This window comes from Oncorhynchus gorbuscha, linkage group LG11 (assembly GCF_021184085.1).
Source record: "Oncorhynchus gorbuscha isolate QuinsamMale2020 ecotype Even-year linkage group LG11, OgorEven_v1.0, whole genome shotgun sequence".
Classification (NCBI taxonomy): domain Eukaryota; kingdom Metazoa; phylum Chordata; class Actinopteri; order Salmoniformes; family Salmonidae; genus Oncorhynchus; species Oncorhynchus gorbuscha.
The window spans coordinates 16184210-16201864 of NC_060183.1; the positions used below are offsets into that span (position 1 = coordinate 16184210).

General features: G+C 40.8%; 2 protein-coding genes across 3 annotated transcripts; one reads left to right on the top strand and one right to left on the bottom strand.

The window, feature by feature from the left end:
* pank1b (pantothenate kinase 1b) lies at positions 1-12329 on the bottom strand. 2 transcript variants are annotated; one of them, XM_046368678.1, is made up of 7 exons: positions 11753-12329; positions 7738-8084; positions 7157-7416; positions 6426-6602; positions 6211-6334; positions 4499-4624; positions 1-2205 (listed from the first exon to the last, which is right to left on the bottom strand). In XM_046368678.1, exons 1-7 carry the CDS (start codon positions 12066-12068, stop codon positions 2146-2148), a joined length of 1410 nt encoding a protein of 469 aa, XP_046224634.1. In that variant the 5' UTR covers positions 12069-12329; the 3' UTR covers positions 1-2145. The 2 variants fall into 2 exon arrangements, with proteins under 2 accessions (XP_046224634.1, XP_046224635.1); XM_046368679.1 differs by lacking the exon at positions 11753-12329 and adding an exon at positions 10750-11004.
* Positions 12330-13377: 1048 nt separating this feature from the next.
* Positions 13378-17450, top strand: LOC124047564 (5-hydroxytryptamine receptor 7-like). The gene is made up of 2 exons (XM_046367876.1): positions 13378-14615; positions 15295-17450. Exons 1-2 carry the CDS (start codon positions 14161-14163, stop codon positions 16049-16051), a joined length of 1212 nt encoding a protein of 403 aa, XP_046223832.1. The 5' UTR covers positions 13378-14160; the 3' UTR covers positions 16052-17450.
* Positions 17451-17655: the final 205 nt, after the last annotated feature.

Here is a 17655-nt window from a genome sequence, read left to right on the forward strand (position 1 = left end):
TTTGCTCGTCAAAGTATTTTAGATGTGTGAAGATCTTTGCAATCAAGACTTCTTTGTTTAAAAAAAAAATAATTTCAGAAAATGTCAAATGTTTCTTTCTCTTTGAAAATGTGAAGTAGCTAAAAAATACAAATCCAAATCAAATGTATTGGTCACCTACACATATTTACCAGATACTACTGCGGGTGAAACTAAATGCTTGCGTAGATCCGTGGGAGAACGTCTCAACGTAATCTCTTTATAGTTTGAAGTTTAAGGAGGCAAAGTGTGAAAGCAGTGCAAGAGTCTGTAGACTTTGACTAGGCACTGTACGCGTCACGAAATACTGTACCTCCTTCACTAAACAAGTGTTATAGGCACAACGGGAAAAGGCGGTACATCAGGATGTGAATGCAACAAACTCAACATCTCATCAGGTTAGACAAAACAGTTTAGAGAACAGTTTTAATGACGACAATGAAGCACGGCTGAATATATAGCAAGGCCCAGGTCAGTAATCCAGTTCAATCAGGTTCTGAGTTACATATATTATTATTCGCCATGTTCTATACAGTAATAAAGCATAAAGCACATTTGACCATCTGTCCTAATTTACAGCTGAAAACTCCCCACAGGTTGCATTGGGATTAAAAATAAAAATGTATGATGTTAGCTAAGTCAGTCTGGGTATGAGTCCAAGCTTGCAACATATTCCCTATATAGTGCAATACTTTTGACCAAAATCATGGGCCCTGGTCAAAAGTAGTGCACTACATGGGGAATAGGGTGCCATTTTAGACGCAGCCTGGGTGTATCGTTTGGATGAGGAGGATGGTCACGGGACCCTCTGAAGAGGGCAGGAAGGCAGAAGGGTATGCAGCACACGGCGGTTCACAGGCCAGCTATGCAGTTTCACTTGAAACCAAAACGCCATCATGAAATGTCATGAAATTTAACCAAGAGATACCGTAGGAGAATCAAATCTCCTTTCGACTAGAGTACTCAATACAGTACATCAAAAACATATTCAATTACAATCATAAAACACATACTGATTACTACAGGTAGGAAGTCAGGCATAAATGGACACCCACTTTGATGAGAATGAAAACATAACTGTAGAATTAACTCGTTTTTAGAACTCTTAAAAAGTTCCTTCGTGTAAAGGTTTGGAATCTCATGACTCACAAAGGACACTTTGTATCGCACCTGCTATGCTAGTCCATGTCAGTGAGTAGGCTTTTTTGAGGAACATCTACTTTGTGAAGTTTCTAAGGATCATTTAGTTCTGAATGCTTGGTCCCAAAGTTATCAGTTTCCTTAAAACAGTGACAGAATTATAAGGCATGGAACAGGGAAGGAGAGACAGAAGTGAATGCAGAGGAAGGATTTGGGGAACTGGTCATTCCACTGCTACTGATAAAAAAATATCCATTATGTAAAATGTTCTTTGAGGTATTGCAGCGTATTATTTCACAAAATCAACCCGCAACATTTGATGTCCAATTTAGCTACTGCTTAATGGTCAAAATTTCACGAATTGGCCAAACCACAGATGATGGGTTGACAGAAGCAGTTGATATAGTAACTGCTTACTATTCCCATGTACAGTAGGATAATACATTTGATTGTATCTCAAATCATATCACAGAACAATGGGTTAGGATGATTGATTAGGAAAAAAAGTGTGAAGGCTAGTTGAAAGCTAATGCTCCTAATTTAAAGATCAATTTAGCTACTTACATCTTGTAAAAATAAAATAACAAATATGGTCCCAAAACACACATACTATCAGGGACCAGTAGCGTTTGGCTTAAGCACACAATATACAGTTAGGGCTTTTATAAACAGGAAGTACCACACATGTTTACTTTAAAGTGGCAAACAAAATGCCAACCTCATCTCCTCCAGCCTGTATTCATAATATTAAAAATCTGTTTTCTAAAACATCAGCAGACGAGGAGGAGGATAATTAGCAGAACCTCTTAAAACAGTTATACTATTCAAATGGCTTTTCCCCATTTTGGCCAGTCAGTGGCTTTTCCACCATTTTGGCCAGTCAGTGGCTTTTCCACCATTTTGGCCAGTCAGTGGCTTTTCCGGAACTGTAGAGCAGCAGCATCTTGTGGTGAGAGTTAGGGTTTCGTCTGCATCCGTCTGTCCGTCTTAAAGGTCGTCCGTCATTTTCAGTAGCTCCAGGAAGGCACCGACGGCCCCGAAATAACCCTGAAAAACACAGAGGGCTCAGGTCAGTTCATTATCTGATCAGGTATTTGACCAGGATATTATCATCAGAAACCTTGAGATTCCTGCTCAGCACCCAATTGTAACCTATCCAAACATACGCAGATGATCTGTTTTTTAACCTTTTCATGGTACAATTAGGAGACTAAAACAACAAGTTTGATGCTTGCATAAATTAAACGTAATTATTTTGACACATACTATCCTCTCTGCACGCATTCTGACCTTTGAACTGAAGCATGGGGAAACATGCGCCAGCCAGGTATTCGTTTGGGGTGGATAGCAGAAAAGGAGGTGTCTACAGATACGCCATATTATAACCTTGACTTAATTCCCTCATAATTCCATCTCCTTTAAGCGCAAAGAAAGCATGAAAAAGGTTTCAAGTGGGAAAACATAAACCCCCCTGATATAAGTAACAGCATTCTCCATGTACTGTAATTTACAAATTGATAAGAACTATTGATAGGAATGTAATCCGTTCAGATAAGCGGATTGTAAATATAAATGATAATTGTTTCAGATCAACATTTTCTTATGGTCGCTGGAGACAAATGTGAAGCCAGTCAGCAAACTGAAAAGCACAGTCAACATAAGATGCTGTGATGTTATGCAGAATTTTTACTGTACGGCCTATTAGCTTGCAGGGACAAAACTTGGGAGACGCACCCCAAATGGGTAGCCTACTGCAGCCTAGTTCACGTGATCACAGGGCATCGACATGAGCAATGTTGCGCCAAATTGAACCTTTGTACACTCTCAAATGTTTAATTATATTCTCTGTTTTCCATTTGTAGCCTATCACGTTAAATATTAGCCACTATCGGTAGCCACCGTCAGTAATACCCACATACCACATGAGGTTGGTTGTTCCTTAATTGGGGAAGACGAGCTCATAGTAATGGCTGGAATGGAATGGTAATCGATCTAATCAAACAAATGATTTCCATGTGTTTGATACCATTCCATTCACTCCATTCTAGCCGTCCTCCCCTCAGCAGCCTCCTGTGCCACATGCATTTATAACTGTCACTTAATGTTAGTTTCAATTTGTAGCCTACATTTTTGCATCCTTCCATTCCATCATTAGTTGACCTTTCTTTCCTCTGTCGGGTCTGTGTGGTTGTTCATGAGAGTCACTAGCAATAGTGCACCATATTAGGCTAACGTATTACAAGTTGTGCAATCATTTGGGACATGTAGCCTATTGGAATCATTATGGAACACATACCACAAGGTTCACGACGACTGGACCTTTGTCATCACAGTTCCATGATTAGTGAGGATTAGAGTAGATTTATAGAACTATTCTTCAACCCCTATTCTACACTTTTTTCACCATCCAATATTTAATGGATTAAACAATTGAATATGGAAAGTTTTAGGAAGAATCAAACTGTATTTTTGATTCACCAATATATTTTGTGCATACAGTTTTTTTTTATTACTCATAAATACTTTACGAACCCTAAATATTCTACAAGATCAGAGTATTTTTGCATCTACAAATTGGTGCGGAAACAGAGACGAATATACATATATTTAGATGGCTTTCTTTCATTGATCTCTAATATTCTGAACCATTCTTTCAATTTATTCTTCTGAGTCTTGAGAAAAATCGAATGAAAGATAATCCATATTTAAAGGGACGGCTTTAGGCAGATGGACTGAAAACCCTATGGAATGAAAACTCCAAAATAAAATCTATTGGCCAGCAAGTTGAGGGGTTTTTAGCGGGCATGAGGGAGCCACACCCGCAAAGCGTGTTAGACACCTGCACAATGTCAGTCTTAATACTACTGAGCCAAGCCATAAGACTGCTGAACAATTAATCAAATGGCCATCCATACCAACACATTGTCACTTTACCCCGACCTACATGTACAAATTACCTCGACTAACCTGTACCCCCGCACATTGACTCGGTACCGGTACACCTGCATATAGCCTCGTTATTTTATTGTGTTACTTTTGTATTTGGTTTATTTAGTAAATATTTTCTTAACTCTATTTCTTGAACTGCCTGGGTGGTTAAGGGCTTGTAAGTAATCATTTCACGTTAAGGTGAACACCTGTTGTATTCGGTGCATTTGAAGTGCTTAAATAAACACGTGTAAAAAAGCATAGATTTCCTCAGTCTGAATCGGCCCCTTCGAGCATAGAAACATCCCTCACACTACACATACGTTATAATAGCATTGTAAAGTGACTCAGTGACACTGCCCTTAGATCAACGCATTCCAATGAGCATATGACCATATCGCAAACTACTTACCTCATGCTCTAAGAAGAGAGCTTTTAATTGTCCTTTGGACCAAAAATCCATGGCATAAGCAAGCAGCTTCGTTGACACAGTATTGATTCTCAGGAAATTCCCAACAAACACCACTCTTTCAATTTTCTGAAAGACAACATTGAACCATTTGTAAACCAGACTTTTTTAGAATGACTGTTTCACAAAGCAAGATGGAATGAGATATTTTCAAAGTAAGATATGCCCACAGAAATATTTGTTTGAAGACCTTGTGCTTGCTCTCAGATTAATAGCATAGATGGGTGTCTGACTGCCATCTAGGGCTCCCAAGTGGCACAGCGGTCTAAGGCCCTGCATCTCAGTGCTAGAGGTATCCCTACAAACCCTGGTTCGATCCTGGGCTGTTTCACAACCGGCCATGATTGGGATCCCAAAGGGCAGCGCACTATTGGCCCAGCGTCGTCCGGGTTAGGGTTTGGCCCGGGTAGGCCATCGTAAAATAATAATTTGTCCTTAACTGACTTGCCTAGTTAAATAAAATGATTAAGATGAAATAGGGGAGAAAACCTGAAGTAGCAGCAGCAGCAGCAGTAGTAGAATCAATCTTAAGCTTCAGTGACTCAGCAGCAGGGGAGAGAAAGGTTGAGCAGTAGCCAATAACGAACGGCTCAACTTCTGTTAATTACATAGTTACGGGGCTGCCAGAATGACAAGACTACTCATTCTAAATAACAATCCACCAAAGCAAAAAGGTGGTGCACTGTGCAGGGAAGTCGTAAGACTTCCTCCAATTCATACACTGTTCTCTACATGCATAAGTAGCTAGAAAGCTGAATCAAATGTACACTTGTGTACATTGCACTCAAAACATTACAATGGGGTTGCTCAAAGGGGAAGATAATCTTGCAGTGAACTGCACCACAGTACGAATTGAATCGGACTGAGACCACCCTTTTTGAGCGAACCACGGTGCGTTGTTTAGTGTGCTTGCGAGTGTGGATGGTGTTCACACCAGTCCAAACACACCGATCTAATGGGTTAAATCCACCAGAGCTCAGAAAAAGCCCCCCCCCTAAGGTTCTATCTGCAAAAAGATGATTCTGAGATAATTGGCTTTAATGTTGCGAAACCTCATTGGTTTGAATGGTGTCGGCAATTTTATCTTGTATCCTTTTGAACTTAACAACGTGAAATGAGCTATTTAGAGCACCATATACTGTAGGTAGAGAACATCATAAAGAACAAGGCTATGTCAAAAAGTACATTTTGACAAAAATGTAGATAAGAACGTATAGTCCCAAGCTCTTGATTTGTGTCAGAAAGCTTACTGTTGTTGTTCTGTGTGCTTTGATAGCCCTGTACAATGCTGCTTGATCTCCATGCCACAAGGCAACACTGTAAAGAAGCTGAAAGCACACAGAGTCCATTCCCATCATCCATCACACTGGCTGTCCACTTCACTCCTTTGTTTTATGATGAAAGAAAATAACTTTGTGAGAACTTGAACCCTTCTGTCACACCCCAGTGTGCTACAGGTAACTAACAAAATAAAAGAAACACCAACATTTACATTTACATTTAAGTCATTTAGCAGACGCTCTTATCCAGAGCGACTTACAACAAAGTGTTTCCATTATTCTTTTCAGTTACGTGTATCGTCACACTATTAGAATGACTCAACGAAGTCAAACGGAATTTGATTGCTGATGTGACAACAACCTTTGCCTTTGTACCTCATTAACCGCACACATACGAGCAATAGAGCCAATGTTGTTGGTGATGGTGACGAGAGTGGCTCGGGCTAGGTCCTCCTTACTGATGCTGTCACGCTTCTCCTTGCTCATCATATGACCAAAACTGCAATACATTAACGAATTGGGTTAGTTTCCATAATACTCTGTTTTCAAAGCATACGTTTACTTGAGGTATTAGTTAACTTAAACTTCACCTAGATGCAACAGTAGACCCCTGGAGACCGAAGCGTTCATAGTCTCCTCCGTAGATGTCCTTCACCAGTTTGTCCACGTTGCTGCTGTCCCCCTTCGCCGCCATTTCCAGGGCCTCCTCAAATGTCTCGCAGCCAGTCAGCAAGCAGCATAGGCCTAGGAACGTCCCACCTCCCAAACTGTGAGGGACAGGCAATTATGTGAGCTTCTACTCTATGGGTTGTGCACATCTGTTTAGCTTGCAGGAAACAACCCACTGGGCACAGACATAATTTCTACATCTAGTTTTGGTTTACATTTGGTTGAGTTGTCAACTAATGTGAATTCAACGTGAAAACAAAACAAAAAAATGGCACTGTGTCATTGGATTTAGGTAGAAGTTTGGTGAAAAAACAAAATTCTAACTTTGATGACTTTTTTCAAATCCATGCATTTTTCCACTTTGATTCAACGTTAAATAAGATTATATAAAAAGATTGAATTTTTTGTTGAAATTACATGGAAACAACATTGATTCAACCAGTTTTTTCACAGTTGTTTTGTTATATTTGTCTATGTTAGGAACCATGGTAACTTATCTACACTCAAAACATGAATACATCGAATACAGAAGGATGCGAGCAGAGGTATTGTGACAGAACTGTGTTATCAGATCAAATACATACAGCTATCATGACATTGAATGACACGATTACCTTGGTTTACTTAGAAGCAACAGATTACATATGTTTACCTGGTGCCTGTGACCCGTTTGTAGTTGTCCTTCGAATAGACTGCCAGCATGCTGACGCCTGAGCCAATGTTTACCAACAACATGGGGAAGGGGTTGTCAAGGCAACACGTTTTCTTGACACAGTTCTCACTCTCGGGGTCGGAGGGGTTCTCGAAAAAGTAGCACTCTGGATGGCCATTGAACCCTACTGAGTCCACATAGAGAAGACCCTGGATGAGACAGTCCAGTTCATCCAGCTTCTGGAGCTTTAGGTTGGCGATCTGGGAGATGGAAAGCAGAAGATGTATAAGACTATCGGGCAGGAGTAGAAACTGGAGTGGTTTTGACATGCAATGGTAACTGCTCCAACTTTGAGCATGAGCTGTCTGTAACTAGACCAGGCGAGTCTGAACCAACCACATACATCAACTCTCATCTAAATCACATGAGAAACCATGTTGCCTTCAATGATCATGCCACGCAATCTTTAACTGACTAATGACACATGTAATAACATGCAATAAACAAATACACATCGTCTGTCACTATCAGTCAGCCTCCCTGTCTGACAATACCCAAAAGTTCTTCCAACCATCACACACCGTCCTAAAGTCATCCTCAAACTTGTAGGCTCCTCCGCCGGTGGCACAGAGTGTGGTGTGCAGGCTGGAGAAGTTCTTATCTCGGCCCATCTGGATGAAGCCCAGCATGTCCTGGGTGGGGAAGCGGATGAAGTGCAGGTTGCCCTTCCGGCCGCACATGGTTAGGTTCTTGAGCTCCAGGTGGACGTCGCGGATGCCCGTGTTGCCGTAGGCCACGTTGGAGGTCAGGAAGTGGCGGATGCTCTTCAGGCTCTCCACCTCCTCCTCCTCCGCCGTGAAGTCCTTGGGCTCGAAGTAGACCAGCTTCACCAGAGTGCCGCCGATGTCCATCCCAAACCAGGGGAAGGCTGGAATAGAAAACAAAAGAGATGAATTGGAGCTTAGTCACCTTTGTCTGTAGAAAAGTACTGTTTAGCTCTTTAGAAGTTATGCTAAATTATCTTTCAACAAATGGATACACAAGCTCTCAAAACAGAGGGGTGTTCTGTCTATGTCACAACTAAGCCATTGCTCCATATAGGTCAGGCCTACCAATCAACCGTGCAGACCTATGTTGCATTTTCTAACTTGATTTCATTGAAGACGAAACCATCATGTCATACTATGCACACATCATGTCTTCTTATAAGCGATCACTGACATGTTCCTCTCTTTTTTGGAGAGAGGGAGGAAGGGAGGGAGAGGGGAGGAAGGGAGAGGAGAGGAAGGGGGTCCTCAAATTCACAGCAGTGTGTTCATTCTGCAACAAAAGCTGAGGGCTTTGTTGCCATGGAAACACCAGCATGGAGAGAAGATTGCCTGGAGAGTCTGCCCAACCCTCAATTTACTACTGATTGTACAGTACAATGAATACTGTATGTAGTCAATACACAGGCAGGCAAACTGGTTCCTTCCCCCTGGCTTTTCAATCAATAGCACTTCATTTGACAGAGTGGTGTAATATGGCTCATTCCACAAACCAGACTGGTTACATTCAACTCTGTGCAAAGCTACAGAAAAACTGTAACCAAAAGACATTCTTGGGTGCTTAAAATAGTCCAATTTGAGATGTAATTGTTGATATCAGAGGTGTAATGGTGGTGGGTTCGACAATCAATTTCTAGTATATACTCTGGAATCTTTACTGACTTAATCACCCGATTTCAATACATCAGTCAGTGGTGCTACAGACAGATCTTGCTTTGCAATGATTTCACAGTAATTTTACAGAGGAGGTATTTGACTGAATGTTTCCATTTATGCCACTCCTCAGTTAATGTCTGAGCCCAGTCTCAATTGCTTTCATGAGCTTTTTCTCTCACTGCCCTGAGTTTAAGACGAGGGTTTAGCTATCTTGGAATTAACAACATTTCCAATAACTTTATTTTCTGATTTCTTCTTAACTTTTTGAAACATAAGAAATAGCGCAATGACATTTCCAATAACCTTTTTGAGGAATAGCAACTTGCTTAACTTTCTTCTTAAGTCTATAGTTAAAGAAAAAAATGACAGTTAATTAAGACATTTATTCTTAACAAGGTTTTGTGAATCGGGGGGCCCAGGGCTGTAACCAGGGCCCAGATTCACAAAACACTTCTTACGTAAAAACATTCCTAAGAAACAAAACAAAGTTGATTAGATAGTTTGTGAGTTCAATTCCTCAACAATATCTTAAGATTTTATGATTTTCTTACAACCTCAAATATCTCTTACAAATCTTCTTAAGATGTGTGTTGCTAGGCAACCATTTTAGCTAGCTATCTAGCTAGCAATGGCAATCATACTAGCATATGTCTTACTGAGATTACTGTTCTAAAACATGTTCTTGCGTTTAAAATAATCCATGCTGAAATTTACAGAGGAAGTATGTGAGTGAATTAAACATGTTCAATTGCTTTTATTAGCTTTTCTCTCACTGCCCTGAGTTTAAGACAAGGGTTTAGCTATCTTGGAATTAACATTTCCAATAACTTATTTTTTAACTTTTTGCTTAAGGAGAAACATAAAAAATAGTGCAAGTACATTTCCTAGAACCTTTTTGAGGAATAGCAACTTTGCTTATCTTTCTTCATAAGTCTAAAGTTAAGGAAAAAAATAACAGTTAAGAATAAATGTTTTCCTCAGAAGGATTTGTGAATCTGGGCCCTGGAGGCCAGGGCACCGTGACTGGCAGCACTTATAGGTGAAAGGTGTGTTTATTCCCCCACCCAGAGAGCAAAGTTCTCAGCAGCTAGTCAGAGTAGAGCCTAACAGTAGCCTAACATTAATGTGCAACAAAAGTCAAGGATTTAACCCCATATATTTTCATAGTTGAGTGACTGGCACAGCATAACTCCATTTGCTATTCAGCTTGTTGCATATAAGGGGAACTACCAATAAGCCGACATCAGGAAAGCATATTATGCTTATTCGATTGATCATACTGGAGGGCGGAGGAGGCTGGCCGGAGGAGCTATAGGAGTACAGGCTCATTGAAATGGCTGTAATGGAATAATTGGAACGATATCAAACGGATCAAACGGATCAAACATATGGAAACCACGATCGACTGTTCCATTGATTCCATTCCAGCCATTACAATGAGCCCGTCCTCCTATAGCTCCTCCCACCAGCCTCCTCTGCTGGAGGGAAAACACGTGTATTTGTCTTCATGCCAAGTGCATTTTATCAACTTGCAGCTCTTGTTCACAATCACTACTATTCAATGATATAATAGAAGCTGTCTGTTTGGATTCTAGACATATTTGAACAGTGCCCAGAGGAACACAGACAAGCCAGCATAGTGTAGCAACTTCTTGGACTAATGGTTGAGCTGCATGCATTCACCACACAGATAATAAACCAGCCAAATCGTTCCTAAAGCACGCCCAAAGTGTATAGCATTGCAGTATGTATTCAAGAAATTAGGAAAATTGCTGTTTGTCCGCTGAGATTTGATTCATCCAAGGTAGCAAGAGATGTTAATATGCAAATAAAAGTAAGTAAATAAGTACATTTCAGCCCTTTAAAATACAATACAGTAGAAACTCTTACCTGGTTTTTTAACAATAAGCTTCATTGTGATCCTCGGGTCAAAAGTGCTTATGGTCAAAGAAACTTCAATCAAAGACTTGGGCTATAAGTAGTAGTATCACTCAATCAGCCCTATTGCATTGTGGCATAATGTCGTCGCAGCAATAAAGCAGGCTACACTTAACTGACATGGTGAGTGACAAACTTGTTTTACAGTGTTATAATGGAAACAGAGAAACATACTGTGCTGTTAATAAAGCTGGCTGCTCTGTTAGTTTCTTCAGCCAACCCCCCTTATTAAGCAAGTACTGTCGGCTGATTGGTCAAAGGGAGTTGGCTCTCATATCAGCAGCGATTTCAACACACCTCCTGACTTTGAAACGACCAATGAAACGGTTCAACGGATAACATCAAAGATCTCACAATAGCAAGGGGGGAGGGAGGATACACCTCATGTTCTATTACCGGGAGTGTTACATTGTGTCAAACAATATGATCATCGCATTAGTATATGATAAACATGTTTATAAACAATACAGAATTACTTATTTATGGTTCTTAATTCTTATTATTTGTGCATTTCTTAGAAATAGCTAGAATGTAGTTTGAGGATACAGGAATAGGCCTTCAAATGATTTCTCCACAGACATAGGCCGACATGCCGATTATTCGTTACAGAAGCAGTATACATTGGGGAATTGGGCGGTTAGGCTTGCTTGTTGACATTCTTGGCAAATCTTTAACACAAAGCGATATTCTATCATGCAGCAGCAAGTCTGACTGGTTCATTGTTTCATGAAAAGAGACATGCCCCCATAGAAAATCTAGGCGATCTTCACTTTCGATGTGTAATATCGAAAACACCGAATTATGTGCAATCAATGCATTGACAGAAAACCCTGCTATGCTTGACATTTATGAGAGGATGCTTAGAAAATGTAGGCAGACTTGACAGAATGTGTACAGCCGACATGACAGTTAGCATTGAGGCTGAAACATTGTATTCAAATTGTATTCTACTTACGCGGTCTACTCTTTTTGCCAGAATCCATTCTTCTTCTGAGTCTACAGCGCTTTGGAGGCGAACCATTATTATGGACGCCTTCCTGGAACTGAAGATCGTGGAAATGTTCAATTCCATTATGTCCACTACCACCAGCAGCACTACTACTACTACTACTACTACTACAACACCCGCCACTGGTACTGGTTCCATTTGAACATAAGGCACTGCAGCTCCCGTTGCCAGTTTGTGTAGGATGGAATCCATTTGTCAAACCATTATCTTGGCAAACGCCTGTTCTTTTCTGATTCGATGCTTTGCCATTAGCGTTATCCATTTTTTGGGGCGCAGGGAAAGCACTAGCGGGCAGTTTCAGACAATTGATCCGCTTTCCTCCGCGATGTTTCTTCAAAAGGACCGATGTCAGGCTATTTGGTAAATATCTATTGCGACAGAAAATAATGATGGCCCTTGGGTCGAAGTGGATAGTGGAACAATGCAACAACTGCTAGGACGTTCGGCTGAGGTCACTGTCGTTCATTTTGCTTCTTCATGCTCTTCTCCTGCAGCAGCTTCGGAGTTAAACAGCCGGCGACCTACGTCATTGTACAGTCTGTTTCGTAGATCCTCCAAATAATTACATTTTTAAACTTCTCTTATTGCCATCTCCCATGGTCCAAATCAGTTGAAGTTACACATGAACTGTTACACATGAACTGACTGGGCAAAATGGACAGTTTATTAGCCTACTGCGTAATTATCTTGTAGTGTAGTTTATCAACAACTGGGCAAATTAATTACATTGTTACACTGTAGGCCTAATAGGAACAATGTAACACGTACCATTACAATAGGCAACATTGTAGTCTACCTACAAGTAGGCTTAATAATTATATCGGTTACCCAGAAGCAAAACTCTCGCGAAAATATAATCTGTCCATGCGAGATTAGCCTAATAAGGACACAGGGGTTTTCCAATTAAAAAAAAATCTAAAACATAAATACACAAAATAGCTAGCCCACATTTCTGAAGTCTTTAAATTGGCAATCCGCAGACAATAACAATTAACAAAGCCTGTTTCGGTAAAAATCTGAGGGAAGACCATCCGTTATATCAAAATTATAGTTTTAACCATGGTATGAGGCTATACAGTGTTTGTTTAGATTTACTTTGTTTACAAACATTGGAGTATAACCATTTTATATTTTGGGTTCTGATGGAGTATGACAGTTGAACTAAATTAATTAGGCATTTCTAAATTCTATTCTCCAAGAATTAATGGGTAGGCCTATATCATTAATTTATAAGTCCCCCAAAAATGTATGCCGCAACTACAGATTGCCACTTTAAGATTACATCCATTGTCAAGTAAATATATCAATCCTAAATATAATAAAATCACTATTTGACAGTGTGAAAAATGTGGATATTGTAAAAACATTTTGACCTATAATAAAGCCTCAGGATGGCGCCAAAGTGCATAAATCTGATACTCTCGCGATCTCTCTCAATTAAATTAAATTCAAGGGGCTTTGTTGGCATGGGAAACATATGTTTACATTGCCAAAGGAAGTGAAATGGATAAAGAAAGGTGAAATAAACAATAAAAAGTCAACAGTTAACAGTAAATAATCTCTCTCTCCCCCTCTCTCACACACATGCATGCACACAGAAACACTAGTTACAATTGGTAAAATAATGGCAACAAGGTGTTGCTCCGTTCTAAAAACCCGAATAAAATATAAACTTCTGTGATATGCATATGCTTTATATTTATAGAATAATTTCCAACTAGACTGTTTGTCACTAGTTAGCACAGCCACAAAGTCAAAATTGTCTATATCCCAAAAATGCATGGTCTTAATTTAAGGTTTGTGTTAGGCATAAGGTTAGCTGTGTGGATAAGGTTGGGGTTAAGGTTAGGTTAAACATTTGATTATAACAAGAGAAATTGTAGATATAGACGGGGTTTAGCCATAATTATGACTTTGTGGCGACGATTAACTAGGCTAGCCTACCCCTCTGCGGGTTCTTCTGACGTCATCCCGGTATATTTCCCTCCAGTCTAGCCGATACAACATTTCCAGAGTTCTTTGCTGCGCTAGCCACTCGTGCGATGGTCACCATTGAACCGCCTTACATTTTACAATGTATCACAAAACAAGCTTGTTAACCGGAGTCTGTTTATCCTATTAATTTACTCTATCCCATTAACCTGCTGCCTTGGCGCCGCTGCATGGATAAGGGTACTACAGGGACTGGTAATTTGGAGAAATTATGGAAAAGACTAATGAATCAATGAAGTTGGGGGGAATAATCATTGTGCATTGATGGATTCCCAATGCATTATTAATAACGGATTAATATATAAGAATGGAACCAATTAAATCTTATTAATCTCATTAGATCATCTTTGACCAAAGACCTGATGAAGGAACTTGCCAGGACCAGTATGACTACAGCGGAGATGGATCTGCGTCTGCTGAGGGCGCACCAAACAACCACTGCAACTTTGCCAATTCTGAGCCCCACGGAAAATGACACGACATGCGGGATGCAGATTCTCAGCCACGGGAATGTGGAGAAGGTTCTTATCGGAGGAGTTCTCACTGTGCTCACTTTGCTCACCATTTGCGGTAACTTACTTGTGGTGATATCCGTGTGCTTTGTGAAGAAGCTGAAGCAGCCCTCCAATTATCTCATCGTCTCCCTGGCGGTCGCGGACCTGTCTATAGCCGTGGCGGTGATGCCTTTTGTCAGCATCACGGACCTCATCGGGGGACAGTGGATCTTCGGACAGGTGTTCTGCAACGTTTTTATTGCCATGGACGTGATGTGTTGCACTGCATCAATCATGACCCTGTGTGTAATAAGCATAGACAGGTGAGTCAAATGTTATTTTTTTTTGTCTTCCCCCAAACCATTATTTATCCAGGTTAGTCTCATAAGAAAAGTCAACAGCAATTAGCACCAATGAACAGACTTATGTCTTTTTTATTCAACCATTCAGGAAACACTGAGAATGGATTATTGTATCTATACCAACCCTTTCAACCCTATACCAGGGGTGGTCAACCCTATACCAGGGGTGGCCAACCCTCCTCCTCTTGAGTTTCTGGGCTGGGGGAAGGTGCAGGTTTTTACTGTAGCCCTGCTCTAACACACCTGCTTCTAATCAGCTGCTCATCAGGTCCTTGATTAGCATAATCAGGTGTGCTAGAGAAAGGCTGGAGCAAAAGCCTGCACTGCAGCAGGAAGATGGTTGGCCACCCTTTTATCTACAGTATACCAGGGGTATTCAACTCTTGCCCTACGAGGTCCAAAGCCTGCTGGTATTCTGGTCTACCTGATAAATAATTGCACCCACCTGGTGTCCCAGGTAAGTCCGTCCCTGATTAGAGGGAACTGGCTTCACTGTGTTCTTTCATTGTTTCCCTCTAATCAGCTTCGAGGTCCATAGTTGAGTTTGAGGAATCTATACTATCCTGTGATTATTTTGTCAATCATATTACTGCCATCGGAGACTTCTCAATATTTAAAACAAATCTCTTTGCCGTTACAGGTACCTAGGCATAACTAAACCCTTGACCTACCCTGTGCGACAGAGTGGGAGATGCATGGCCAAAATAGTTCTGTCTGTGTGGCTGCTGTCGGCCTCCATCACCCTTCCCCCGTTGTTCGGCTGGGCCCAGAACGTCAACGACGACAAGGTGTGTCTAATCAGCCAGGACGTGGGCTACACTATCTATTCCACCGCCGTCGCGTTCTACATCCCCATGTCGGTGATGTTGATGATGTACTACAACATCTACCGAGCGGCCAAGGTGAGTGCCGCCAAGCACACCATCCTAGGCTTCCCCAAGGTGGAGGATGAATGCAATAGTGTTGACTGCGTGGCCGCGGCCTTTAAGCTCCAGAAGGAGTTGGAGGAGTGCGCCAGTTTCTCTCGTCTGCTGAAGAACGACAGGAAGAACATCTCCATCTTCAAACGGGAACAGAAGGCGGCCGCCACCCTGGGCATCGTGGTGGGGGCCTTCTCCGTCTGTTGGCTGCCCTTCTTCCTTCTGTCCACGGCCAGGCCCTTCATCTGCGGGCCAGAGTGTAGCTGCGTTCCCCTCTGGGTGGAGAGGTTCCTGCTCTGGCTGGGCTACGCCAACTCCCTCATCAACCCCTTCATCTACGCCTTCTTCAACAGGGACCTGAGGACCACCTACCGTAACATCCTTCTCTGCAGGTACAGGAACATCAACCGCAAACTCTCCGCCGCCAGCATGCACGAGGCCCTCAAACTGGCTGAAAGACCAGATCTGGTGATCTAGCTAGAACAGTGTTTCTTAAACTCGTTTCACTCACAGAGACCGGCAAGCTATGGTTTGGATGAACAATTGTATTTGACATTTGACTAAATTGAGGCAGATAACCCTCTGGACCAGTCAGCAAACATTGCTCTAGACTGAGGAATCCTATTCAGTTCACGAGTAGAGGAAGGCTATATAAATGTATAGAAAATAACTGTTATTATTGTTCACACCTGGCACACACAAGAACATTAGCTCCACATTTTGTCAGGTTATTGGGACAGACCCAAACCAAGCGTCAGATTACAATCTTCCCTCAATCAATTCTTTTCAATCGAGTGTTCTGATAGGCATTCTGAATGGCTGTTCTTCTGCATTTTAGAGCACACTGTCAGAAATTAAATGTTAGATGACGGTGAAATGCAGAGAACATTTTTGGGGCACACTCTGATGTATTGGATGAGAGGACAAATAATAGGCTAATGGCTGTGGTAGGACGAATGACGCCGTCGTGTTATTTTGTTAGATATATCACTGTGCATTTGGTACTTGAAATTGAAAATCACACTCGATGCATAAAGTTTTTGTGAGAAATGTATTTTTAAAAAAAATAAGAAGAAGAAACATTTTAAAGTTCAACAATATGCACCACAGATGGTGAGCCATGGTTCCAGTTATGTATATTGAGTAACAGGAAAATTAAATGTTTTATGGTGTGTTCAATGAACCACCTTCGAAACCATTTGTGAAATTGTAATTATTATGTGTAGAATTTTGACCAAACTCAGTCATGCAACACAATTATGTTAGTAACATATGTATATGCTTGACAGTTGGTCACATGGACATATTTCGTCAAATGTACCATGCACTTTAGAGCGTAACTAGTTTTGAGCCTTCAGCAGGGCACTTAACTCTAATTGCTCCTGTAAGTCGCTCTGGAGCATCTGCTAAATGACTCAAATGTACATGTTGATATGTTAAGGACTGGGATTAACCCTTCATTGTACAGCACATACTGTGAATATATTTGATCAATGTATTACTATTTGATCAGTCATTAAGCTAGGTCTTTTTCAAGTATACTGAAATATTCAATGTTCAATGTATATTCAAGTATATTGTAGAGAAAAACCTTATGTTGATAGGGATGACATTGGCCAAGGTTGACTAGGGTGAATAGTGGTACATACCTGTTTGATTGTAATTGTTTTGATTTGTTCATTTATTCCAGATGTTTTTATTGTTTAAATTTAAATAGCATATCTGAGAACGAGAAGGAACAAGTTGTACAGTATGTTGGAACATTATATATTTTTAGTAGTAGTTCTTGTTCTACCTTAAAGTTTTACGTTACATTATTGATAAAATCGAACTATTAGAAATGTTTATATTTTATGTCAAAATACACTAGGTCAACACATCATGCTACAACTCTAAATTGTGTTAATTTGACAGTGACGTGCTAGACTCTGTGCGTGTTTCATGCCAAAGCTCGGTCAAACACCGTAGTAAATGTTGAAGCACCAAAAGGAACACAATGTACTAGAAGAGACCAGAGGATCATAGATGATCACATGCTTTCATTTGGAAACATGCTGGGCTGGCCTCAACAGGGGGGGATC

Excerpts from the sequence above, each read along its gene's own strand:
- LOC124047564 (XM_046367876.1), top strand. The coding sequence starts at position 14,161 with ATGAAGGAACTTGCCAGGACCAGTATGACTACAGCGGAGATGGATCTG. Across the intron at positions 14,616-15,294 it reads TGTGTAATAAGCATAGACAG|GTACCTAGGCATAACTAAAC; the intron begins GTGAGTCAAATG and ends TTGCCGTTACAG.
- pank1b (XM_046368678.1), bottom strand. The coding sequence starts at position 12,068 with ATGGATAACGCTAATGGCAAAGCATCGAATCAGAAAAGAACAGGCGTT. Across the intron at positions 6,335-6,425 it reads GGGTCTACTGTTGCATCTAG|TTTTGGTCATATGATGAGCA; the intron begins GTGAAGTTTAAG and ends AATGTATTGCAG. Across the intron at positions 2,206-4,498 it reads CTCTCTTCTTAGAGCATGAG|GGTTATTTCGGGGCCGTCGG; the intron begins GTAAGTAGTTTG and ends TGTGTTTTTCAG.